Source organism: Tyto alba, unplaced genomic scaffold, assembly GCF_018691265.1.
Source record: "Tyto alba isolate M040663 unplaced genomic scaffold, T.alba_DEE_v4.0 Super-Scaffold_7, whole genome shotgun sequence".
NCBI lineage: Eukaryota > Metazoa > Chordata > Aves > Strigiformes > Tytonidae > Tyto > Tyto alba.
The window spans coordinates 19,892,737-19,920,447 of NW_024881328.1; the positions used below are offsets into that span (position 1 = coordinate 19,892,737).

The 27,711-nt window shown below is 35.5% G+C and overlaps 1 protein-coding gene across 2 annotated transcripts in view; it reads right to left on the reverse strand.

The window, feature by feature from the left end:
• Positions 1–25,502, reverse strand: part of LOC104368199 (prolyl endopeptidase FAP) — a 41,569-nt gene extending 16,067 nt beyond the window's left edge. The window contains exons 1-17 of one of the 2 annotated variants that reach the window (XR_004409276.2): positions 25,266–25,435; positions 24,910–24,994; positions 17,610–17,705; positions 15,615–15,709; positions 15,393–15,467; positions 15,147–15,199; positions 13,993–14,065; positions 12,271–12,391; positions 11,547–11,701; positions 10,353–10,456; positions 9,892–10,027; positions 6,471–6,515; positions 4,687–4,791; positions 4,526–4,596; positions 3,877–3,930; positions 3,418–3,542; positions 2,154–2,201 (exon numbers count right to left, since the gene is read on the reverse strand). Coding sequence is in view for 1 of the 2 variants with exons in the window: in XM_009975485.3 (XP_009973787.2) it covers positions 2,154–2,201; positions 3,418–3,542; positions 3,877–3,930; positions 4,526–4,596; positions 4,687–4,791; positions 6,471–6,515; positions 9,892–10,027; positions 10,353–10,456; positions 11,547–11,701; positions 12,271–12,391; positions 13,993–14,065; positions 15,147–15,199; positions 15,393–15,467; positions 15,615–15,709; positions 17,610–17,705; positions 24,910–24,994; positions 25,266–25,271 (1,447 nt within the window). In the remaining variant the exon portion in view is untranslated. Of the gene's footprint in view, positions 1–2,153; positions 2,202–3,417; positions 3,543–3,876; positions 3,931–4,525; positions 4,597–4,686; positions 4,792–6,470; positions 6,516–9,891; positions 10,028–10,352; positions 10,457–11,546; positions 11,702–12,270; positions 12,392–13,992; positions 14,066–15,146; positions 15,200–15,392; positions 15,468–15,614; positions 15,710–17,609; positions 17,706–24,909; positions 24,995–25,265 lie in introns of both variants that reach the window. The other variant, XM_009975485.3, reaches the window with a different exon arrangement.
• Positions 25,503–27,711: the final 2,209 nt, after the last annotated feature.

Genomic DNA, 27,711 nt, shown 5'->3' on the forward strand with positions numbered 1-27,711 from the left:
AAAATTACTATTTAAAATTTAGTTAATTTCCAGCATAGACTGAAGAACTATATATTATGAATCCACTGGGTATTACTTGTTTATGTGTTTTCCCATGAGTAGTGATGGATGAAGAATATTGTATATAAAGGAAATCTGTGACTTTTAGCTTCACTTCCAAAATGAAAGAATCCTTCGAAACTGCAGGAGATTTTTCTTTTTTAGTTTACCTTATTTTTATTTATTTACTTATTTATCCTTAATGACAACCACTTCTTGTTTCTGGAAATGCTCAAAAAAAATACAAGAAGTACTTCTCTCAGCACGTCTTGAGCTAGATAGTGCTCAGGACAGGACAAAAATATAACACTGGAATTTGTTCTTTCAAAGTACTCTTGAAAAGTTTTGCAGATTCAAGGGGGGTTTTATGGCTGAAAGATCATCCTGGCTTTGGATACTCACCCAAACTCAGCTGAACCCTTTCCATCCTTTTCCTCAAAACTCCTGAAACTTCCTCATTACCACAAATGAATTGTAGGCATGCTAGAAAGGGCTTTCAGCCTGGTGTGTGTTAGTTTAACTGCATGCCTCCTACTAAAATTCATGGGTGATATATTTTCAAAATGCTGCCAACTGCACTGAAAATGGATCTACTAAAAATAGTTTTGCACCACAGGAGAGATTATGAAAGCAAGGAATTTATGGAAAATTAATCCAAAAAAGGCCATGAAAAAGTCAGAGAAGCCTGAATTTTTTTTTATTCCTGAGGAATAATAGCAGAGCAGAGTGAGGCATCATAAAACCAATGGTGAAGATCCATTAAATGAAACTCTTCTCTCCTTCAGCGAGGTTAAGTAACACTTATTTGTAGTTGGACACTTAGCTGCATTTCATGCAATTCATACATTGATAAGGAGGTAGTAAGTGCCCTTGATATACAAGGTCATAATGAATCACAGAAAACAGATAGCTATGACAATGAATTAAATATGAAAAAAATCCATGCATTATCTGTATTTAAACCTTTAAACCTTCTTCAAAAGAAATATCAGAACACAGTGTTTTTACAGCACACTTGGAATAAACATGTTGACCAATCTCTTTCATCTGCAAAAGACTAAAGATGTACCAACTCCTATTGGGGTCAACATAATCTTACATTGTAATTCATTGACTTCTTCACAAATTGCCACTGATTATTTAGCTTAACAATATTGTGGAGTTTGTCTTCCTCATGTTTTTATGTGTCTTCTGGTCAGACAACACTCAGTTAATAGTGCCTTACCAACACAGGCTGAACTGTAAGGACCCTAGCATTAGAACTATCAGTGCGTTTCCTCTGATTGTAATGGGGAATGCCAAATCACTGAAGTTTTTTACAGGACCATGCTAGGTTTCATAACATTTCAGGACTTAGGGCTTTAGTTGGAGAAGAATTTTTAGGGAAAAGCAAAGGACAAAGAGAAAAAACTCACTGTAGAGCAATTAATATTTTCATGATTAGCAAATTTCTGCTTGGTCTGGTTGCAAACAGTCCTCAATAACAGACTACTTAAAGACTGAGGGCTCTGAATGTTTCTTGCTGAAGTTCCCATTTTGTATCAATAATTACACCTTGTCTGAAGCAGTTATTTGAACTGATCATCTCAAAGAGCTTCCGCTCTTCCTTGACATCTCTACTGACAGCTGACGAGCAAGTCACTGATCCAAATTCTCATTAGTACAGTACAATAGCTCAGACTGCAGACTCTAAATAGTACACTGTTGCCTTTTGCAGGATAGGGTTGCTTCATGAAAAAACTCAGAAAGTATTGTGTTCATCAAAATGTGAAAAGGAATAGTTTGGAGATCACAGTAAGGTATTCTACAAAGTTTGACTCAATATTTGGTAGACAAAGAGTTGCCAATGTTCATTGCATCAATAGTGCGTAAACAGGAAAAACATCAGGATACTATAAAAGTCCTCGACTCAGGAATGAAAATAAAGACACCAGTGCATTCACTGATATTTGGATTTTACTAATTAACAAATCTAGAAAGACACTAGATATTTCAATAGCAAACAAGATGAAAGGCTTTTTGATCACAATCCTAAATATTGTATTAGAGGATCTGCATAGTGAAGATCAATGAGAAAAACAACTGTTCAGAAATAGGCTGGATATTTGCAGTACCTCTATCACCGTGGTTCTCGAAAAGAGTAGAAATGGGAATCCCAGGACCTGTCATAAGAATTATAAGAAGGCAGTTTACGATTTGAAGCTGGAATTCGGTGATGGAATGTATATTACATTAACATTGGTAACTGACAGGTGTTAAAGAGCTCAAAGTTGATACACAAATCTGAATCTTTCTGCTTTATAACCCACTAGTCCCTGCTGCATGAAATACATAAGGTACTTTGTGTACACAGACCTGTATACATACAGGCATTGCTTAGCAAACATAGTACAAGTAACTTTAAATCTACTAACAAACTCTTCCTCCCTAGAGATGAAGTGACATCTAGCTAGTACCTGGGATGTGATTACATAAGGTGAATGCAGAATTAACAATATAAAACATTCTTCTGAGAACATGTCACATCATATTTGTGAAGGTGAGTGGCTTTCATATGGTGATGACCTTACTGACTGTTTTGAGCAAGAATGATTGAAAGGTGTTATTATTTGCTGCATTTGCTTCTCTGCTCACTGGAAGTTCTAAGGAACTCTTCATCTGATCAGCCAGTGCAGAATCAGAACAATAAACTTTATGTGAAATATGTGAAAGGAAAACCTTAGATATTTTTCTTTCCTTTTTTTAGATTGTGACTTCACTGTTCTTTGATTACAACAATGGATGAAACCTCAGATCAATGAAATCAACTTTTTTCAAGAGAGCTAAGACTTCATTTAATGCTTTTGAGTTACAAGTGGTTTCAATTATCACAAATCTTGATGAACTGAATTTTTTGTAGTTATTAAAAATGTTCTTAGATAGCACATATCCAACTTTTTGTGGCTGACACAGGTTTTAATAATTTCAGTTGGGAAACACATTCTAGTGGTTTCTCATAGCTAACTTTGATCACATGAATTGGAAATCAGTGTATGTTTCTAAATTCTGTTCTTGCTGCTGCAAGAAAAAGCATGACTTTCACGATCCAGCTTAGAATCTGTTTTGTGCTATGAAGGACTTCCACAAATTTGTTTTCAATTCTAAAAATCCCAAGATTTTTTTGAAAAGGTGAAAAAATATAAGGTGAAAATATTTGTATTTTCTGAAACATTTTCCCAAAGGTTTTGGACATGGAAAAGTTTATTTCTGGAAAACTCTCCTGGTTATTCTGAAATTTCTGATTCATCTAACTATCATTTGGGATAATCAGTATTATCTACACCTCTGATAAATTTGAAAGAACAACAGATTATATGTTTGCGCCCATGCTATACATACCATAACAGATCAAAGCATAATACTTAGAACGTTCACTGAATCTTGCTGTATAATACTGGCATCTCTCTTTCCTTAAGTTGCAAGTAATGCATTGTTTTCTGACAGGTTTACTTCCAATACTGATTCTAGAAGAAAAATAAAATAAAACAATATTTATTTTGCTACAACTAACTTTACATGTGTCTGCCTCACATTCTAGAGCATAGGCACTGTACTTTCAGAACAGTTCAATTTAAAAATAAATGTTTTCCCTTTTTATATTTTTTTTTCCCCAGGAATATATTTAAACTGTATAATGCTATTTCTCCTCAATTCTCAGTTATAATCGAAGGTCAAGGTTTAGATAAAATAGCTTATAAATCACACTTTAAACATCTTGAAACTAAATTATTTTATTGACAAATCCAGAGCTATCTTATATCAACCTAGTATAATTAAGATAATGTTGATAACACTTACTTGTAAATATTCCTTCTTCCTGGATAGCCTTCAAATTCATTGCTTGAATAGAAACTGTAAATTCATTTATAGGTTAATAAATAATCCATAAAGTGATGGCATATGAACCGTCCTCAAAATTAAAAGCCTTCCTGGAAGTTAACTTAGACTTTTTGAGATTTCTGTATGTGCTGTAAGTTAAGCTTATATACCTTTCATCTTAACGAATCTTTGCTCAAACTCTGATTAGATGACAAATAAACCATATAAATAGGAGTTCTATCTTAATTCTCATGAGTTAATCACTGCAATTATGTAAGCTGTATCTGTCTATATAATAAGCTGAATGAGAGACCATAAAAAAAGAAGTAACTGCAAATTGTCTGAGGGTTAACTACATGAGTAAATTTAAGTATTTCTAAATAAATCTCTCTAAGATGGGTGATTGAAACTAAATAGAAAATTAGGGCAATTTGAAAAGAATCCCCCATAAGTAAACCGAGCTTGCAAACCTGTGCAGTGTCTTTGCATACAAATTTGTTGTGGATGCATTCAGGTACAAAACAAATCATACCTAGCTATAATTTGATAAGTTAACAAATTGTGTTCAAATGATTAAGTGTTGCTTTTACTGACAACACTCACAACCTGTTCTCTTCATGTTACTTACATTGCATCATTTGTTACTCTGAAAATGTATATTGCCTCCCATTCTCCACTTGTAATTTGAATTGCATTCTCCTGTGAAGCAAGACATTTAAGTTACTGAATGTTGTAGAATTATTTCAGGAACTTAGAGTAGATCCATGTAGAACACTTTGTTTGACTTACCACTGAGCCATTGATGTAATGAATATGCTTATAACCATTTTTGTCACTAAAAATTTTGTAGTACGAACTGCTGTCTGATGTAAAATATGGTGTAGAAACAAAGAACTGAAACAATGGAAGAAAAATGGTAGATGAGATGTAAGTCTGTCCAAGCTGTTTAGAAGATTATAGTACACATACTAAAAGTAACAAGACTATTTAATCAGTTCAGGTGTGACAAAGTACTTTGCACAAGTGTTTACCTGTGACTCTCAATCTCCCAGTCAGTACACGTTACAATTTCTAATCTGTCATGTCAGATTTCTTAAATTGATAATATAGATACTTCAAGTACCCCACAAATGCAAGCTCTCTACCTGTAAGTGGAATAATTTGTTTGTATATTCTGAATGACCTTTCTTTAATTATTTAAAAATAGGTATAAGTGATTTTTAAAAAATAAGTTTCTGAAGAAAGCTAATGTTCATGAATAGTGCCAGACTGAAAATCCTGTGGACCAGAGTCTGGCTGAGTCACTGAGCAAATACAGCACTAAGTAAATGGATACCTGAAGTTTCCCATACTATTCCACTAATGTTAAAGAACAGATTATCCCAGATAAAACTATTCAACTTTTATTTCTTTTACAAACCATCACCTGTTCACTAAAATTGTCAGTCAAGGCTGATCACAGAAGAATAACTTTTAAGAACTTCAAACATAGCACCAAACATTCCTGAGTGAGTATGACTTTTGAATAATACTAACCCAAGCTCGACTAGAACCTGTGAACACAAGCTAAATTGTTCTGCTTCTAATATTCCTAAAGCTTGAAATCCCATAAAGGCTAAATCAGGGATTTATGCGTGTGTGTAATTTCTTTAGCTCTAATAAAAACCTGTCATCACAACCTCAAGAGAAGTGGCAAAAAAAAGAAAGGGACCAAGTAAAATAACTAATCCTTGTAAATGTGTAATCTTCACATAAAAATACGTCTCTTAAAGGACAGAATACTGAAAATTGAAACTCTCAGTTAAATCCACTGCAGGATATTTAGGCACAGTTTGAGGATCCCTGTATTGAATACTGGTAACTTCACCTGCCTGAGCAGCAATCATAGGTTGTTAGAATATATGATTGTAAATACCGATCTCATGCTCTCACTATTTCCTTGCAGGTTTATTTTCACTGTGAGTTGCTAAAGATGCATGTTATGTCTCTTCCAAGATAAAGTTTACTGGGTAGAGAAAATTTATTTTGTTTAGGGCTAACTCAATAGAAGTATCAACCAGCATTGTAAGTGGGTATCTTACCTTGAAGGTTCCTCCCTAGCTGAAGATGTGCAGCACTTGGCACTAAAATTGTGCTCTGAATGGACACAGTTTTAAAATTCTGTTCTGAATGGACAAATTTTCTTAAAATGCTATAGTGTGACCAATCTTATCTCTTCCCCTAGTGACATCAGAGGAATTTTACATCTATTTTCTGCCTTCAGGATGCTTCTATGAATTACATTACAGTATGAATCTACCTCTTTTCATTACTTCACTCCCCTCAGTATAGTGTCTACTCAGTTGGTCTAAGATTTGTGAAAGGAGACATAAAAAGGGCTTTTAAACTCAGAAAGCAGGTAGTCAGATACTATGCCTAGCACAGCATTGTGTCTCAATCCTACAGTGCAACGTGTTTAAACAGTAGTGTTGTATGACTCGGAATGCTGCTTCATGTTTCAAAACACTGATGTGAAGATGCAGAAAGTTGCAGCTTTTCATAATATCAAAATAGAGTACAACAACAAAACCTACACCGCCTGCCCATCCTGTTTGACTCTCTTCTATGTGCTGTTGATTCTGAAAAACAAAATAAAATGTACACTCCTTAGGAAGTTCAAGAATGAGTTTATGGAGATTCAAAATCTTCAAATGAAAAATCTGTAGCTGCCTAAAAGAGAATTTTAGAACACTTGCTCTGAAGGTTCAGGGACTTGAGGATTGTCTGAGGTAAATAATATTACTGTATTAATACCATTATGTTAGTTAAAACATTATTTTTTAACAGTTGCCATCGGAGCTAAATAAAATCTAAGGTAATTGTTTTAACCTTATGCAACATTTTCACTGAAAGCAAGAATTAAGAACTATGTAATCTCACGAATTTTTCAGTAAAAAAACAAGTAAAATAATTTCAAGAATAATGATAATGAAAATCTGTGTTAGATTCTCTGCTGGTTCATTTGACATATTTCCTTTCATTTCAAAGATGTGTTGTTTATTTATAACAGTGAATAATGTGACTACTATGTACATCTTTCAAATGTAAACCTTAAATCCCTTAAAAATACAAGTCAAATACATTAACTAAGTACACAGAAATCAAGGGTCTCCATATTTTGTGCTCAGTTTAGAGATATCAAAGGGCCTGATTTTCAACACTTTTAAAAAAATCTTACAAATAACACATTTAGAAAGAAGAATTAAGGATTGGCAAAGATAATGTAGGCAGCAAAAATCTTAAAGCTGATTTTAAAAAAGACTTGTAGTGAGCATAAATGCATAAATCTCCTGCAGCTAAAGGTGCTTTTACATTTTTATTTATGTTTTACTTACAAAGTTTCTAGTGCGTTTTCAATACTTTCCCTAAGACTTTTTAATTGAAAAGTGTAATACCTTGCTTGTTGGATAGAGCAAGTGATTTAATATTTAACAATTCTGCATTCAATCAATGTATCTCTTTTTTTATCTTGCAAACTTATCTTTTTACTGCTCATTTAATAAAATATTTCTTCACAGTCTGAAATAAATTCAACAAATCTGCTGTCTAAAGAATATGGTTTGTATTTGTTATCCTAAAGGTAATCTCATTAGCATTCAGAACCATGCATTCTCCCTTTCAACTTAGTCCCTGTAAATGGACTTATTAGAGCAAAAGTTGCAGAAACCTGACCCTTAGAAGACCACTTAGTACTTGGCAAGGGCTCCACTGAGTTATTAACTCAGAATATTAATTTTATTCATTTGTAAGATACAAAAATGGGTTATATTGTTTTATATCTGCATCCTAAATTTATTTTCATTTCTTTAAGGCTCAGATCTTGATGCCATAGTACATTAAAGATATATTTAATTTCTCTCATATGAGTAGACCCATTGACTTCTATGGGATTTTCCTGGGTATTGAAGTCTTTACAGAATTTAGAGAACTGGCATATTCATAGGAAATCCCAGTTTCACAAATACATGCCTATCTTTTACTCACATGAATAGCTCTGATGTAGTCATATTGGTTTCTAAGGTCTATTCACATAGAAGCAAGACTTGAACACGCGAACATTTCAACACTTTAGGAACATCTTGTAGATTATATTTTGTTATTATTTTCAAGTACATAAAGCCTAGCACATTTATTGTATGTTAGAGTCTCAATTTAATCTGAAATCAACAAGAGAACTATTTTTGCCAATGGAAACGTACAGAGATATACTTTCTAATAGCAAATAGAGCTAATGCAGCACTCCCATCTGTTCACACTCCTTCAATTGGCCATTTGTGCAAACTTTAATGTGATAAAAGCATTGTATCACTGTATAAATATAGAATTATAGAAACGTCAGTAGTGACTCCATAAATAAAGTTTCATGGAGAAATGCAATTAAACAAGGATCATGAACACAGTCCTGCAAGATGTTAATTGTTTTGGTCTGGTTCCAGCAAAGCAATTAAGCACATGCTTAATTTTAAACACATAAATAGACCTACTGAAATAAATAAAACTGCTTACATGCTTAAAGTTAAGCTTGTGTTAAAGTACTTTTGTGGATTGTGGTAGAATATTAGGAACCTTATTTTTTTTTTTCTGTATGTTAAAATAGTTATTAACATGTAGGTTACTTGGAGGTGAGATACAGATTCAGTGCTAAAGTACCTATAAAGTGGAACAATCACTTAGGAAACACATTTAATGTTGCAGTAAATATCTATTTTTCCCTAATAAATTAAGATATTTCTTTGTGGAAAATTACTTCAATTATAATATTTTTGAAAGACTAGGACCTTAACTTCCTGTTAAATTTTCATACAACAATTGTCATATATCTATATCATAGAGGAATAAAAATTATTTTCAACTTGGAAAGGCTGTGTCAATACACTCTGAATTTCTAATTTATTAGTTATAAAGAACACTTCTATAAAAATTCTTGTCTTTTATTTCCCATTAGTTCAAAGTCCCAGCCTAATGGTAATTTTTATAGGTGTTCTGTCCCACAAATTCTAAAAACAAGACATGCAAACAGCATTGATACTAAAAGACAATAAATGAGACTTCTGTATTAGAGTTACTGAAATTCAGGGTTACCCCTTCTTTCAGGATATCTATGAATTTACAAGGTCTTTTAAAGAAATATTTTTTTCAGAAAGGCTTCTTTATGTAAGATCTGTACCTATTTACATATAGGTAAAGATAGCTAGGCCATCTATGCTATCCTTCTGCTCAACAGAGCATAGTTGTCCCTCCAAACTATTTTAATGATAGAATGGCATATTTAAACAAAACATAGAGCTACTGTTGCAATTAATCTGAAGTTTTATTTTCAGATCTGAAAAAGGGACTGTGTTTCTCGAAACTTTCCTGCATTCTCCAACTGTATGATTTGATAAGACAGAAGAATTTCTCCCTCCTGAAAGCCTGCCTTACTTTTAATCTATATGTTCTTTCAACTTATTTAACATTAATCATAAAGGACACGATTTAGTCAATATGAAATTTCAATGTGGCAAAATAAGATTTTCTTTTTAAAAAAATAAAGATCCTATATGGCTCCAGTTTTGAAGATGAGGAAGCAAGAAGGAGCTAAACAACAGTACTTAAAGCTGCTCAATATCATTCTTATTTTTGTTGCTTTGTTATTTAAACCTCACTAAAAAAAAATATTTTGGTGATTTTATTTCTTGTTGGTGCAATTAAAATTTTTTCACCCCTCCTCCAGCAATTAAAATATTGAAAAAGTCGTACCAGTTATCTAAAACATGAAAGTGATGAAACACTGAAAAATACAATTATGTCAGGCACACTATTATTTTCTAAAAGAATTCAGGGCAAGATTAAATATACTTCTGAAAGTAAGTCAGAGCAACCCGTGCTGATCTGTAGGTGTTAAAATAGCTATGCAGATGGGATTAGCAAATGCTAATTTCAGCAATGTTAAATTTATATTTCCAACTTTATTACCTCTGGACAGTCCCAAGTATTTGAATTTTCTTTGAAGTCACAAATAGCTAAGACTGAAAAATTCTGGATTCTCTTTAACCATTGCACACAGATTCGACTATCTGTTACCCAAGTAAGCCAGGTAAAATAGTGATCACTAAAAGATAAAAGAAAAAAAGAAGAAAGAAATGGTGGTTATTAAAGGACAGGAATATAGAAACATTGCTACAAATTGTATTCCCTATATTGCTCTGTGGAAGACAATAGGAAAGCTTCCATTGTCTTAGGGATTTTTTTTGTCCTTTGTAACAATGTATTATATGGACATACAGAATCAAACTACATTTCTAGATAGCTTCTTATCCTCCTAGGAGATGAATATGGCACTCCACTGTCAGAACCAACTCAGAGGTTCAAGCATTTAAAACAAAGAGACAAAAACATTTTTAAAAAAAGAGAAGACATATTTGAGGGCACACTACCTGGATGCTATGACTGCAGGAACTGGCACCTCCTTAGGACCAAACACTTCAGCGTTAATAGTGTCTACAATAAACACTTTAACAGTAGGATTTTTAGCCCCAGCCTTCAAAGAAAATGTATCAGGTTATTCAAATCAGGCTCTGAACAATTCAGATTGAGGAAAATTACACTTAACAGAAAAGGAGATAGGTTACAAAATATATATTCAGTTGAGTATAGTAGGGCAAATGTAGTTTTATATGATCTCAGAGTGATACTACAGCAGTAGTATCATACTTAATTTTGCATCATTTCATATATAAAGAAGAAAACCTTTTAAACAGTCCATTTTGCTGCCTTTCTATACAGAAAACATGCTTGATGGGAACCAGTGTTCTATTTGCAGTGTGGAACTTTGCAGCACAGGCTACACTTACTTTGGCATAAAACTCCAGAAGCATATTCACATGATTGCAAGTGCTCTTTGACAAGCCAGATGTGAAATAAAATGGTTTAGTTTAAACTGATTTAACGCTTGCATATTCACTGTATACATTATTAGTTCTTTAATTCTCCTCCACGTGTGGTCTAAACCATCCAGCTTTACTTTAGAAATGTAACCCAGCTGACAGGTGAGTAACTTCTTAAGACACATTAACATGATCACTTGCAATCACATGAAAATGACAAGAGTCAGGAGAGCTCTCTGAGAGAGTACGTGCTGAAGAAATGCCAACCCAAAACCTTCTTCCTTAGATCTGGCACTTGAAAGCAGTAAAAATCAAAGCCCCTTGAGACCAAAAAGCACTATGAAGTGTACAAATAAATTAAAGCTGTCATAGCCTTTATTTTTCAAAATAAAAAATGTCTTGTAATCCATTTACTGTAATGAAAAATAACAACTGCATAGTTAACACATCACAGTAAGTAAAATGAATTGAAAAAAGCAAGGCATGATCATGCAAGCATGCACTTTTGTACATGCTTTTTACTTACATGAGTAATTCCATTTATTTCACTGATATAATTAAATATCTACAGTTTTGAATGAACTTATACCTTTTCAGAACTTGGCCTGTTTGTTTTCTTCCATTAATTTAGGCCACAATGGATTTAACCACTGTAATACAACAATTTTTTAAGCTTAGTTAATTTTATCATTGTCATAACTCATTTCTCAACATAAGGTAAGTCAAAAGAATGAGAAAACGTACCTTTGGGTATGGGATAATTATTTTTCTAGGATACTGGTCCTCACCAAAATATGAATATTCAATAACTGGTATGTCAGAATCATTAAATTGTACATATGCTAAATATTTTCCACTTGGAGACCACCACAGTGCATATTTTGTTGCTAGCATTTCCTCTGAGGAAAAAAAGAATCATTCATAATAATTTATCATTGTAATCTATCTATCTTCTAATCTATTTCAGCATTCTACTCTTAGCGACCTAGACACATAAAGGGAATTATACTAACTAAATAACACCAAACATATTGCAATACAACTAAATCCTGAAAGGCCTTAAGGACTCTCAAATCAGGCACACAGATCCCATTTAACTCACTTGGGTTTTTCCTGTGTGCACGTGTTTATTTCTTTAAATTTTTTTGGATGCACTGAACTGCCACATTTGCACCAAAATTAAAACTTCCATTAAAGCTTAATTTCCAACCACTGCCTGTACAGTAGAAGTAAGCCCAATTTGTAAATTTCTGATACAGTTTCAGTAACAATAGACTCAATATTTTGGTTACACTCTATGAATACAAAAATGCAATCTTGTATGGCAAATAAAATATGGAAATGAAGTAATTCTTAGGGCTCTAAAAATAATATATCATCACAGATATTTTAGAATGGATTGTGAGAAACACAATCTAAAGCATTTAACATGTTAGTTGTTGCCCTTCAAGATTTACGATTTACTTACCTTCATAGACCCAATCAGGAATCCCATTAAATATTTCATTTTGCTTTCCATCACTAGTTATTTTAATTGGTGCCTCTCTTGGACTTTGTTTGAAATAGATATTATTCTGATATACATACACCTAAAGAGAAGAAAGTATTTCTTATAAGTATAGCTACCAATAACAGGGGTTAGAGTAAGATCTGCAATCAGTGCTCTTACATTATACCAACAAGAAGACACAATGAATACAAAACAGGAAATACATGCTACACTAAAAGACCTTGCAAATTCTGCAAGAGTAGGTACCTCAGTAAATAAATTATACATTACAGGCCAAATTCTATGTATAACTATGTCAGAATAAATCCTGAACAACTCTTTCGATTTTAATAAACCTCAGAGGATTCTGTGGCTAGCTTTGGAGTAGAAAACCATGAAAAAAATAAAAATATCTTTGAAACTCATTCAAATTGCCTTTTTTTTTTTTTTAAGAGACCCTCAAACAAAGTGTTTTGACACTTTCTGCATGATCAAGTAGAAGATAAAAACAAATACGCAATGACTAAAAAGAAAATAATTGGACTTTCCTAAACCTGTCAAAAGGCCTAGGCGATGTGAGATGAGACAAAAAAGGCTTTTACTCTATCTGAGCTGGTTTGTTCCTTTCTAGTAAATTATTTACTGAGAGTTCTTCCAAGAAATGCTTGCAGACCTTGGGTATTTATAAATTTCAGTCAAATGAATGGACATGTGATTAAGAAACCAGCACCAGAAACATCACTTTCTTAGAAAATCATGCCTGTTGAAGCTGTAAGCATTTGTTAGCAACATCAGTGTAACATTTTAACTACTTTATGCTTTAAGTGAAAAACAAAGCAACTCCTAAAACTCTCAGATACAAGGAGTGTATAAAAGGATCACAGATTATTAGTACTGGGAAGATAAGAAACTATCTTCATTCTGTTCTGTCTTCAGAATTCTTGATAAAGAAAATAACAATACTTAATTCAACTGAGAGAACTAATACTCTCCTATAACATGGAAAAATTTTCCTAATAAGTTATCCATTTATATTTAGCCCAATCCCTGGGTATCTTCTGAAATTAGCGTGAAGTTTAAAAAATTTTCTTTCACAAATATGCTGTCAAAATTGGATCAGTCTTTAAAGAACCACTAACGATTATTGGGCTGATACTTTGGAACCAAGAATAAACAAAGTTTATAGACTTGTTACTACATGCAATAGGTTTATTATAATTACTGAGGAATACATACTTGACTATCAAGGAGGTATTAAAAATAAAAGGAAATAACATTTTTTATAATCAGAATCTGGCAGCCATTTCCTAGAGTAAAAATTTTAGAAAAGATTTTAAATACTGCATCTCTAAATCTGCATAGTAAGCTCATGTGTTATACAGTGTCAAAGGAAAATAGATCGGTTTTCAGACCTTCAAACTACATTTATTCCTATATACAATTACATTGGTCAATTCTTGATAAGAGACTGGCTAGTGAACTGAAACACATAATGTATCTGAGAACATGGATTCTTCTATTAAAACACAGACAAGTTATATTTTAACAAGATAAAACTGTTTTGTCATTCTTGCTTGCAACTAATGTTAATATTCACAGGCCTGTCAAAAATATGGCCTAACAAAATAATAACCATAGGCAAATAAATGTTGTCTAGCCACACAGAGCAAAATCATTCTAGACTTTGTTATCTTTACTGACCAATTTGTGTCCAACGGGTGACCAGGATAAATACTGAATTTTATGTGGAAGCTGATTTTCTGTTACAAAACCACTAAAAAAAGGAAAGAAGTTGAGATGGCTTTTTGTGCACAGTGCAAATGGATCATTATACTCTACATTCTATATTTTCTAGCACCTTATTGTTTCTTGAACAACACAAAATTAAGGCAGGCAGTGAGACATGCAGCAATGAGATGGTATGTACCCGTGCTGGTAAAGGCTTGCAACTCAACCCTTTGAAAACATATTCAACAGCCTAAGAAGCCAGCCATATCTCTTTATAAATATTGCACAAACATCTACAGTCACTTGCTCTATCTGCAGTCTGCATTACAGTCTCAGCAAGGTATTGTGAAATGTGAACTCAGGATATAGCATGCTGAGGCAAGCATTAACAGCAGCAGTTAACATTTGTTAAGGATCACGATCCACATGCAGTACCTCTCTACTGGCATGAGCAACCTTTTCCTGCCAAGTTGAGCCAACAGTTCCCCGAGAATGAAGCAGCACAGTGCAGCCCCTGTTGCGCAGAACTAAGAAGCATTTGGTCATGCTGCTACTTATGTCATAAAAAGGTGACAGGGAGGCAGATAGCCTCATTTGAACTTGGGTGGAAAGAGGGGTGGTTTGGGGAATACCTTGGAAAAGAGACCAAATGCCATGGGATTAGCTGTAAACTTTTGAGGAACCTGGGATGCACTGTTATGAGATCACTGGAGCACTAAAGGACATGTGAGAGTTTTAGGAAAGCTAAAGATTAGATCAACCATAAAAAGGATGAATGAGACAACAAAAGGTCATGGAGACATCAAGTGTGAGATTGAAGTGGACTCAAGTAGCCAAGATAGAGTGGCCAAAAATTATGCAAAGAAGAAAAAAAGATGAAAATCTTGAGCAGTGAGTGTTTTAGGGCATGAAATACAAATCAATCCAGATACCTAGCTGAATAGATAAAAGGACTGTATGATATTCTTAGAGGCCATTTTTTTCAAGCAAACAAGAAACCTGATAGATTCAGGCAAAAGCAAAGCAGAGTGGTAGTCACACTACTATAGATTTTTTCAGTGGAAATGCTTGCAAGTACATCACTAGAGTATTCTCCATAGCTCCCTGTAAGAAATATCAGACCTTACCCATATATGAGATCATAAATGTGGTATGATGCTGTATAAGAGTATCTCCACAGCTGAAGAAATGAAGCAAGAAAATAATATTATTAACTTGGAAAAAGATAATTTAATTAAAAATAATCAGCTGCTTTTTCACAGCTTACACCTTTCCCAAAAAGGTACCAAGAAACATTTACCTATAGCAACCACAATCAACAAGATCCTAAATGAAACCAAACATTTAATTAAGCAATATATTAAAATAATTACCTTTGAATAGTTGCTTTCCAGAGCTATGAAATATTTGTCTGATGATAACACATAATTTGAAGCATTAACTTGTTTCTGAAAGAATAAGAAGTAGATTAGATTCTAGTAAAAAAACTTTAGATAAGGATTTGATGAGTCAGGTTTTAGTCCATTCAATTTTAAACTGGTATTTGAAATGCAATTGCATTTTGCTGCCTTTTTATTAATTGAAAAGGTACATACCATTGTGCTGTTAGTCATGATGGTAGTTGGGTAGTTCATTTCAACATTGTAAAGAATAATATCGTCTTCTGCAGATTGATGAAGATATTCATTATCTTTATAAATAAGACAAAAGAGCTGTTACTTTGCACAGAAGATACTATAGAGCAGATCTGTTTATCAAAGTATTCACACTCCTGTCAATGAATAGATTATGAACAAATATCTTTTGGCATCTACATACAAAATGTTTTTCTTCTAAAGATGCCAAGGTACAGAGTTATCAACAAACTGTCTTCAGGGTTCTTATATATGTTCTCAAGATTACACACTGCACACAGAATCAGCAAGTTAACTTTATAATTAAATGCTAGATTTTATTCTCAGTAATGTCTGATACCAGGGACAGACCCACTAGAAGGTCAATATCATAAGGTACATTTTTCAAAGAAAACATTCAAGATCTTTGCTTATAATTTCACCAGAACATTCTCATTTATACTGATTCTGCACATAAGAGCAGTACCATATAAGTGACACTACATAAATGATATTGTCCTTACTCACACAGATCCTACAAAGTGAGGGTGAGCAGCCTTCAATGAGCATGGAATATAACCCTACCTGTGCTCAAGACCTGAGCCATAGTTTGGTAGAGAATAAAGATCAGAATCTTAGTTTCATATCATTACTTCCACTGCGATAAACAGAGAGAAGGAATTACATATTTGGTGTAGCTAAAGAGAGACTTTAACAGTTTAAAAGCAGCCTGAATCATTGTATAAGGTGTTCATTTTTAGGAAATTAGATCACCCTTGGATCTTTTGAGCACACTTCTGTGATTTTTGTAACAGCATTTGTGGTGACCTCAGACACCCTTAGAAGAGATATTCAATTTTAACTCCTTGCTTCAGAAGAATAGTAGACATATGGAATGCTGTAGGCATGACTATCTAAGGAATCTATGACATGACTTCTATGAGCTTTGTGACTGTTAAAAGGAAAGATAAGTCCAAGTGAGAAGGATGTAAAGAGAAAAGGAGAATATTAGGTTTAGGTGATATGCTGCCTACATACTTCAGACAGAATTCTAACAAATGGTGACCTAATTTTTAAATCATACAAGTGATGTCAACATACTTCAAATTGTTAGTTGTAAAACTTGAACTGCTGCTAGAAATGTCCTGGAAGACTTCAGTTCAGTTCTAAAATTGTGAGTTTAAACTAACTTGGTAAGACTCCATGTGAACAGGCACTATGTTTCTTGTCTCTAGTCAAAGAACAGTAATTGCTTGAGGCAATTATCTCCTGCATAGATAGGAGTGGTAGTAGTGTGTGAACTAGAATGTAATCCAATCTAGCTCAAGCCTTTTGGTGCTGCTGCAAATCAATAACAAGACTAATATCTCAGCCACACACAGACACATATATCAGCAAAAGTTAACTTAATCTCTTTACCTTCTACCTTAAGGAACTTGCTTAGAAACTCAACCTTATTTTCCATGCAATGCATTGGAACTCAGGAATTTCAGCACTGTCAGCACTTCCTTAAATAAGAACAGCTGTATTCATTGCAGAGCTAGGTACTACTGAAAAGAAGGAAGAACGAGGCCTATAAGACAGGCTACCTCAATTATTACAAATGGTAAGTGAAAAAGTGCTGTGACAAACACAAAAAGGGAGGTTGCTTAAGAAATGACTGACACATTGACATATTTCTTTCACTTACTGCAATGAATGTGACAGTAAAAGAAATAAAACACTGAAGGCCTCTGTAAAATTATAGTTTATACTTGAATCAAGCATGTCTGTTGAATCATCAAATACCTGGAATTTCTAGAATGACTGACAGAATAGTAAATTTCAGCCATAAGTTTTGACTAGCAGATTGTTTAATTTCATAGTTTGCATTCATTCACAGTAAAGCTGGAAGGAAAATACATTTCTGAGTCTGTGTAAACCAGTCTGGAAAGGCTTAGAAAGGCTTATGTACGTCTGAGAAAAGGTTTTCCTTACCTGACACCCAATATGGAAAAAATGTTTTATATTGGAAGTTTCCATTCAAATAATCCTCTAATGTAAGAGCTCTGGGACCATCATCTGTGTTGACAACTAAGAATAAGACAGAAAGTTTCTGTTAATGCAATATTCCCCTTTTTTTATATTTAGCACCAGGGGACAGCGAAGATAGCATAATCCTGAAGCCATGCAGAGAGTAGGCACAGCAGAAAGGAAAGTTCTCTTTTATTGTTCTGATAAGGTCCTTTAGCCTCTGAAGGACTCACCTTTAGAAATATAAAATTAGAAACTAGACAAACAAATTTATTTCACCCAGTTATTTATTCACTCAGGCATATTTACTTGTAGACCTCATGAGTTCAAGAAAAGCCTTTCCCACATAAAAGGCAAACTGAAGGTTTTTTTAAAGCATGGGTTTCACGATCTTGTGTGGTATGCAGAGACAACTGTTTTAATAGGGACCTGCACATATTCAGCAGAGTCAAACAACAGGATGTGCAAAACCCTGCTGCCAAATTTCATAAATGCTTCATCAGCCAGTCTTAGAGGATGGCTATAACACTTGCAAAATAATCACCATCCACATATATTTCTTAGTAGCTACATGAAAAAAATAGATGAAGCCGTGCAGGTAAATATAATGCTGAAAAGTAATGGATGAGCGAACCCAAACTTCAACTTTTTATTTAATGCTGCAGAAGAAAACTGGCAATAATTCTGGAGAAAAGACAGGTACTCTGGTACTTGATTTCTAAGCAGAGAAGATAGCTGCATAAAAATAATGTATAAATTCGCAGCTGGTTTTGTGGCTCTTCTCTGACTATGCTTCCTCCCAAAGGTGAACACCTTAAGTTAGGGCAGATTTTAAAAACAAAATTTAAGGACAATCAACTAGATGATAATACTGAATATATTGGCTTGCTAAGTGTATGAAAATGAAAAATTCCATTATAACAATGTAAAAAAAAAAGCAAAAAAAGAAAAACTATGCAGTTCACAAGAGTACTCAAAATGCCTAATCCTCAAAAGACACAGGAACATTTCTGATAAAGGCCAGTTTTTAAACTTCAGTACCATAATAATGGCAGCTTTTAAGTCTAGGCATTCTGGATTCTATGCTTTTCTCCTTTAAAATCAAGGGGTCTTTTGCCATGGTCTTCAGAGGTAGCGGAGATGTCACACTGTAGCCTAGTAGATCTCTGCCACTTCCCCTTTTCTCTCCTTCAGAGCTCTCAGATGACAGCCAGATAATCAAGATGACTCGTTGCCCTCAGGTTTCATATCATGCTCCATCACTTCCTCATTACAGTTGCCCTCTCTGTTAAGATCACACTGACTTCCTGGGAAATGTTTCTTCATATTCTGTTCTATGGTACTTTGTAATGATAATACATGTTTTCTTCTGCTAAGTGGCTATTACTTACTGTAGAATACACATGTCAGGTTGACTGTTGACACTAGCCTTGTCTGCGCTAATGCGGAAGAAAGCTGTCATAAGAAATAAAACTGAATGCCAATCCATAGGCAAAAACCTATCAGTATAAACTCTGAACTAGCAATATGTCCAGAAAATATCCCAAGAAGTTCAATAAGAAGTTAATTACTCTTTCTAACACCATGACTGTATATTAGAGATCTTTGATATGTTAATGATAAGCACAGAAGATGGCAAACTCAAAAAAATGCATAAAAAATAAATCCAAAGAAGAATCCACTTCCATTTATATTGAGTGATGATTACTTATCACTAGCTTTCAGTTTAAGTCCTCTAAGTGAATATGCCTATTAGCAAAAGAAATCCACTGTTAAGATCTATTTCCATGGTTGTGTGTATAGGAGGCTTAAATTTGCAGTTCTGTTTGATACCTCAATGTGGTAAAATTTGCTGGTTCCTTCTCTCAGTTTAAGAGGAGTTTTTACTAAAAAGACAGTATCACAAATGTCTCATCTCTGGTCTAATCTTCCCAGTTCGAATTTAAACCTTTACTCTGTTAGCCATCTCACTGTTTCATACTTAATATTCTGTGATAATATATTATGACTGGTAATGATTTTCAAAATGTGTCCACTCCTATCTGAATTTCTACCAGTGGACTGCAAAAAAAACTGAACACAACTATTGCTTACTTGATTACTTATAATTTTGAATGCTTGTTTCTAGGCAACAGAAGATATCTTTAAATGCTTTAATTAAAGCAGCTTCTTTAATTGTTTCCTATAATTGTTGCTGATTCTTCCTTCTGTAACTAAAGACTGGTTCAATAATAGTATATGAAATCTCTGCTCACAGAACAGACCCTAACATGAAAAGTATTTTACATGTTTGAAGCACTATATAGACACTGATTTGGATTGCTGTTGGTAGGCTTGGTAAATTCTTTCATTGTGTTTAATTTCTCTATGAAATAACAAAGGTGAAAAAAAGATGCCCAGGGACAAAAAGGAAGCAAATAGCAGAGCCAACCACAGAAATGAAAGCTTACCAACTTCCAGCTTTGCTCTTTTCCCTTTATCACCCCACTGTCTCAGTTTCAATCCTTTGTGATACATTTGCATTCATTTATAGGTTGCAGTTCTGCATGTCTCTGGGCACTGAATTGGTTATTTTGCTTCACAGTGTAACTTGTTTTATATATTCCATGATCATAATTACTCAGCCATGCATGTGAGTATATTTGACATACATGTATCATTGTGGTGATAAAAGACTGTAAGCATCTATTAATTGTCACTGGCTTTATGCAGATACCTTCTTTACTGTTCACTTCACTGTTTTGAGAGAGCTTAATAAAATACAGGAAGCAGAACTTTCAATTATATTAAACTCAGATTAACTTTATGCACACCAATTCATCACTGTGAAATTATGTTTGGATTATGAAGATTATTCCTTTCAAAGACTCAATGAGGATAGACCAACACAACTCTTGCTTTAGATTTCAAAGCACTTTTGGCTTATTCCACAACAGGGTCTAATGTGCATCCATATAAATTGTGTCTACTCCTGAAAAATTAAAGCAAGCATACATAGTAATCGGAAAGTGTTCTGGTTTCTGTATTTGTTATTTTTATATACGTAGTTGTATATATGTATTTTATATGTATTTTTATATGTATTTTATTTAGCATTCACTGATACACAGCAAAGAGATGACATGCCAAAAGAAAACTGGTTAGCACAGTATTATATTCTGCTTCTGGAGTAGAACGCCCATTCTCATCTCTGTGGGCTGATGCTGAATAGCTAAAGCACAAACTCCTTCAACATACGCAGTAAGGCAGCCTTCCACTTGAGGAAACTACAGCCCAGTTCAGCATCAGAAATTAATTCCAACACTCCTGTTCATGCTCTAGAACTTCTGGTCACTTCCAGCTCCACATCAGCTGAATCTGCTTTTCCATACCTGCATTACATTCGGTCACTTTTTGTGAGGTGTGCCACTACTTTCTCACTGAAGGTTACTTCAGAAACACCTTTTGGAATGAGAAGAGAGATGAAGCCTGAACAAGGCATATTCTGCAGTATGATCCAGCTCTTGTTACTGGTAGGAACAGAAGCTGTGTATAGAAAGCTTCAGCATGCTAGAATGAGAATGGTTTAGTTTACTACTGTTTCTAACATTTCTAAAGTGTAGGGGTCCAAGAAAGGAAAAAAGCCTCTTCCTACACACTGAGAAAGGATCATTATAATCCTTTTCAGTTTTTGAAAATTAAGTTTTCAGAAAATATATTTATAAAGGAGAGCTAGTATAAAAATTTACCTTAGATCATAGCCATCATACATTATTTCTAAGCATATACTTGGAGAGGTAAGATTGTTGTGGTAACTCTTTTAAATTAGTCCTAAACCAGAGTATTTATTCTGCCACCAGCATGTGAATAAGCACAGAAAATTAACAGAGCCTGTTTTGAGTAAGCACTACATGCTGATTTAAGAATCTAAGTAACAAAGAGTTTCTCTGAAGCACTAGTCAGATTTGGAAAGAAAAGGCCCACCCAGCCCCACAGTCCTAGGAGTATTGTCATAGACCACAGCTGCACAAGTATAGCAGACTGAACCCTGTTAAGTGAATATAAACTGATGGAGTATATTGTTTTCTGAAAACTTATCTAGAAAGATTTTAGTATGAATTCCTACCAATTTTTATGCAGTACCAAACAGAAAAGGCATGAAATAGTCTAATCCATTTTAATACTGGCTTTTATTGCTCTGTTCTAATAACCTTATGATAGTGCTCTGCCACCAGCATACAGATCACTGCAGCTAGGTTTAAACTATTACTTAGATCTGAGCCTGAACTCATAGCTAGGACCGAGCCATCAGTTTTTAGTAGAAGCCAATATCACAGTAATCTATTGATACTCATTTACAAGAAACTTTAGCAACAGCTGAGAGTTTATAATCTCTAATTGTCACTTGCCAATTCTGATAGATGGCCAAGAAGATTAGAATTTATCTTTATTTCTGTTTTAACTCAAATATCCAGGCATGCATTTCAAATAGAAAGCAGCAACTAACAGCATCATCTCCAGCTGAATTCAGTGCCAGCAACTAAAATCCTCACTGGAAGCATTCTCCTTCCACTCCACAATGAGGGAAGCCACCCTGTTTGACTTTGCATTGGAACATAGGGAGGCATCTGTTGAATCAGAAAATGGATTTGTCTGGAGTGTAGCAAAGAACACCAGCAGTTCCTAATAAACTGGCTGCTCACCGCTTCCTGGCTGAGAAGTATGCCCTTCCGCCTAATCTGCAACATCAGAGAACCAGGGTCTTGGTCTCAGGCCTAGGTCAAGTGTACAATGGGAACAGAAACATTGACAAGCAGGATTCTGGATATTCATTAAAAATAGCAATACATTAAAAATAGCAAAAACTGTAACTCCGCCTGTGGTTCTGCTATTGCTTTTCAACTGCAGACGGGTATTTTCTTTCTTGTTCATGCTGCAGAACAGAACTAAGTATACCAGTGTACAAGTGAAAAGAACCTTTGTGATCAGGTTAGAGTTGGGTTATTATAGCTGGGTTATCACAGTCAGGTAAATCACATAGCACATTCCTAGCTCAAAGAAATGTCAAAAAGCTGTCACTAATTTCTTAGGCATAGATGCCATTCACTACATTAAGATTGCCTGCCTTGATTTTCTGAGCCCCACAAAAATTGTGCAATAACTGCAACTAAGTATTTCCCCCTTACTATCCTCTCCAAACAGAAAATTATTTTACTTTTGAGAATTGGTGTTCATTTTTCACATTTTTATACTATTGCATGTGTAATCCAAAACCAGCTAACACATTTTGAGAAGTTTGAAGAACATGGAATTACTAGAAATCTAGCAGACAAAACCAGAACTAAATATTTCTTCCAGTTCTTTCAGAATTACAGATGACATTTTTCTTTGCTGATTTCTCAAGCAGAAATTTAGTTGGTCTGTGTCTATATGTTTCTCATATGCAATTAAATGTCTTTCTAGATTGCCACATCTTTTCAGTTAAGCAGTAGTAATGGTGGAATGTACAAGCAACATTCCATCTCTGTAGCTATTTCCTGTCTGTTTTCAACCTGGAAAATTTGTAACTGCAAAATAAGTTTGTATTTCTTCCATTTACAACTGATTAGTAGACTACTAAGAATTCAAAAAGGTTTAGGCATTTGAACAGATAGCTGCAGCACTTGCAGTTCTACCTGAGAACAAGAAGCAATAGTCAGACATGTCCCAACATAATTGTGTGTTCAACATAATTGTGTATTCCACAGTTGTCTAAAATGCTCCTTCAAAAAGCATTCTGTAAAGTAAGAGAAATTCTTTATCATCCTGCTGGATTTACATGTGACTAGTCACCAAGCTGCTATTCCAAGAAACTATAGTGATGAAAGGAGTTCTTTATAATGGTTCAAGTACTGAAGCAACACAGAATAAGACCAGTGAACTGATAACTTCAGGAGAGAAAAATAGATTCACTTCCTTTTACACTACCTTCCACGATCTTTAGCAACTTCTTCAGGATGCCAAACTGCTCTTTTTTATTTAAATCTTGAAAAAAATATTTTGCCCTGTCTTAACCTGCAGGCTTGGTATGAGTAAGTCTGACTAGATACATGTAACTACTCATGAAAGCTCAGATGTGACCATGCTTAAGCTGTCCAAAAAGTCTGGCACCCCATCATTGACAGTAAAAGTCAAACCTACCACTCTGAGGTGGTATCTCTTCCCAGCACTACTTTCCACCTTGATAGAATCTATCCTCATATTCACATGCTGTGTAACAGTATCAACCCTAACTGTTTCAAGAAACTTCCAACCCTTCTATTAATGAAACAACCCATGATAAACATATTGCACAGAAATATCAGGTAGGAAAGAGATTTCACCTTTCACAAAACCTGCATATTAACTACAGGACTTAACTTTCACAAGGCTTAAGCAGATAGCTGATTTTATAACATTTAGTTGTAAATGCAGAACTGATTTCTTCTCAGTCACTCTGCCAACACATGAAGAAAGGATAATAATAGAAAAAAAAATCCCTTTACTTAGATACTGTTACTGGAATATAGGCTTTTTATTGCTATTTTAATTATTTCAGAGGCATTCAATTAATCTGCCATATTGAAACGGCCATGTAAATACTCATACACCTTACTATATCCTCCACAGGAAAAAATTGCCATCAAGTCAGTGCCACTCAGGTTCTAAATTTCAAACCACACTCACTTCAACCTTTACCAGAGGACTCAGCAGACCACGCTCTGGTGATTTACCTACAGCTGGCATAATAATACTAGAGCAAAGCATGCATCCCTATTTCATACAATACTGACTTTAATTTTCAAATGCAATCTTGTTCACAAACAATTCATCATACCCTACCTACAGCAAAATGTTTACCTTGTAATTGGATAGAGAACTTCTGAAATTATTACACAACCATTTAAAACCAAGTTCACCAAGCTAAAGGAAATTACTGTTTGTGAGAGTCTCCTAACCCTTAAGACAAAAAATAACATAATAATGAGATCTGAGAATTACTTTTGCAGTCCTAAGAACATTATATATCATGCACAACAAAGTTAATTCAAGTGCTTTTCACTTCAAGTAGTTCCTTGTTTAAACATCTCCTGGCATTTCAATCCTACCTTCAGGATATTTCAGCTGTCAGTACATCTCTGTAAAGCAATAAAGCCATAACAATTCTGCCAGGACAATGATGATGATGATTTGACAACTTTTGTGAATTTTAGAAGCCATAGTAGTTAAAGATACCGTGGTTTACACTACATTACAAATGCCTTACCTCTTGATGGAAGCAGTATAATACACATAAGTAACAAGGAAAGCAAAAGGCATATAACCACGCCAAATATGATTTTTAGCCGGGTCTGCAGGACAGAAACAAACAATAATTACATTTCTAATATTGCTTGAAGCACACTTATATGGCTTGTAAATCATTAAGTCCTCCCACGCTCTCTAACTGCTATAATCTGTCCAAGCAACAACCAAAAATGTCCCTGCAGTACATTTGAAAAGATTTCCCTTTCCTTTTTAAAACAAATACTTTCACATCAGAGTCCGGCCTTGTGCAATAGCTGACAGTTTAAAACAACAGATGTAAATGTTACCAAAAGATGAATTCAGCAGCATACAGACCTTCATTTTCCTGCTGTATTCTAAAAGAATGTAAATTCTCTCTTCTGGGTGTTGGTCAGCGGATCTAGGAGAGGAGTTTGAAAAGGCAGTGTCTGTTTTCACAGTTGGAGGCCAAACCTCTGGCAGACTTTTTTTTTTTTTTTTTTTCCTACATACTTTTGAAAAGTGTGCCAAATTTCAAAGGGTTTCCACAAAATTAGAAACACGCTTCTGGGGAAGTTCTCGTACCAGAAATGGACAGTGGGTGGCTATAGGGGTGGTGATTATATACTTCCCATCAACGTGAGCTGTAACCAACATCTGTTTACAGTAACTTATGGGGTTTATGACTCAACAGTTATTTGATATGTACTGTTTTTGTCTGAAAAGTATCTAGTGTGCATTTTGCCAATCCTCACATTCTCAGGACATAGTCATGGACTTATTTCTACTCTCTACAGAGCAATTAAAAGAAAATCCAAGAGCTTTATTTTTACATAAAATTCATGTATGTTTACTTTCTGAAAGAATGATGGTGTACAAACGCAAAACAAGAAGCAAAACCAGATATCATTTAATGTCTTCCACATGTAAGGAGAATTACTTTTTTTCTTAGAAAACTATAAACTTCCATAGGCTATGTAAGAAAGCTTAGAGAAGTAAATAGCTACAGGCCCGGTACAAATTCTGAAATATTGTTTAAACCACCAATTGCACGTATTTTATTTAGCTCACTGAAATGAGGTCAACTGAAAACAGGGAAAACTTGAGACCGCAGTGTCAAGTTACATAAGAGATCCCTCAGCAGAGAGAAGAAACACTCGAAAGAGGAAGTATGCTGTGCTCATTAGACTGACTTTACCCAAATATTCTTACATCTGGTCTGCCTCAGAGCCGCTGCGGGGAGCGCTGGGGAAGGAGGGGAACGCGCAGTCAGCCCACGCTCTGCTCCTTCCCTTCGGGTGGGTCTCCACACCAGCCACGGGCGTGGCCGCGGGGAGGGGGGGCAGGAATAACGGCCCCGGGGAGGGTGTGGGGAGGTGTGTTAAGGGAATAACGGCCGGTGAGGGGTTAAGGAATAACGGCGAGGAGAGGGCGGGAATAACGGTCGGAGGGGAACAGGCGCGCTGCCCCCTAGCGGCCGCGCGCCCCGTAGCGGGGCAATCCGGATTGAAAACGAGACAAACGTTGAAGCGAGGCGACATTTCCGGGGCGGCGGCGCCGTGCAGCCGCCCCTCCCTGCACAGCCCAGGGTCCCGCAGGTACGCAGGGCCCTCAGAAGCTCTCTGTGCTGTCGCCTCCTCTCTTCACTGCTCGTTGCTCTTTCACAGCACTCCTCGCCCCTCTTTAGGCTTGCCAGCATCACTTGGTGAGGTTGGATGCTCTGTAGCACATTTCCACACATCCTGCAATGCCCGACTGCTTATTAGCGATGTCCGGGGCTCAGAAAGGTGATCTCCAGAAGGAAATCCTTGCAGTGCTCCGACTACAGAGCCACATTCTTTCAGATGATTAAGCTGAGCATGAGACTGGCAAAATAAAAAATGGGTGGTCTCACACCCATTATAGCATTCATCCAGACTGTGCTGGGAGGAAACACCAATCAAGGATCTGTGCAGAGCGCTCTGCTGCGCAGCCATGGGTTCAGGCTCAGTATTATGTACAGAAAGGCACCAGGAATGGCAGCAGCTGAACTGAGCTACAAAGCAAAGCCTATCATCCACTTACTGCCTGTAGCTTCCCTGCCATTTCAGACAGTGCCTGCTCCAGAGGAGACAGCAGTGCCTGGCGGTGGGCCTTCCTCTGCTTGGCCTCCATGGCCAGCTTGGTGTGGGCTGGCCCAGCTGCAGCCCCAGGCCTGGCTCAGCCTCTTGCTGCCATGTGGTAAATGTCAACTGCCAAAGAAGGCTGCAAACTGACGGAATATTCACAAGGTTTTACATGAAACTTGGAGACCAGTGACTGGAGGTTGCAGGTTGGGCTTAGGTGTTGCTGATTTTGCACATGGACTCTGCTTAATCACCTAATCTTTCTCCTTGCACCAATCTTGGTTTTCTCTCCTGTGTTTAACACCAAAAAGGGAGAAATAAGAGGGTGAGGAAAAGAATCCAAAACGGTGGTACATCTGTGTGGAAGCTTGGGGCGCAGGGCCTATGATTTTTCAGAGGTTAACAGGGACTGAGTACCCAAATCTTATTGAAATTCCGCAGTAGCTGGGTGCATCACCCCCTCTGGCTTCTTTGAAAACTGAAAATGGAGATGGATAGATTTCCTGTCACATCAAACCGTCCAGCAGAATTTGGGTTAATGTTTTACAGAGAAAAAAAACCTCAATATATTACCACCAAAAGGTAGTCAGCATGGGCTGGGGTTTGAACCCTAACCATTACACCAGCCTTGGTGAGGGGACAGCTGATCTGGGCAGTGTTTTGGCAACATTCCTTACATTGCTCTTGACAGGGGGATT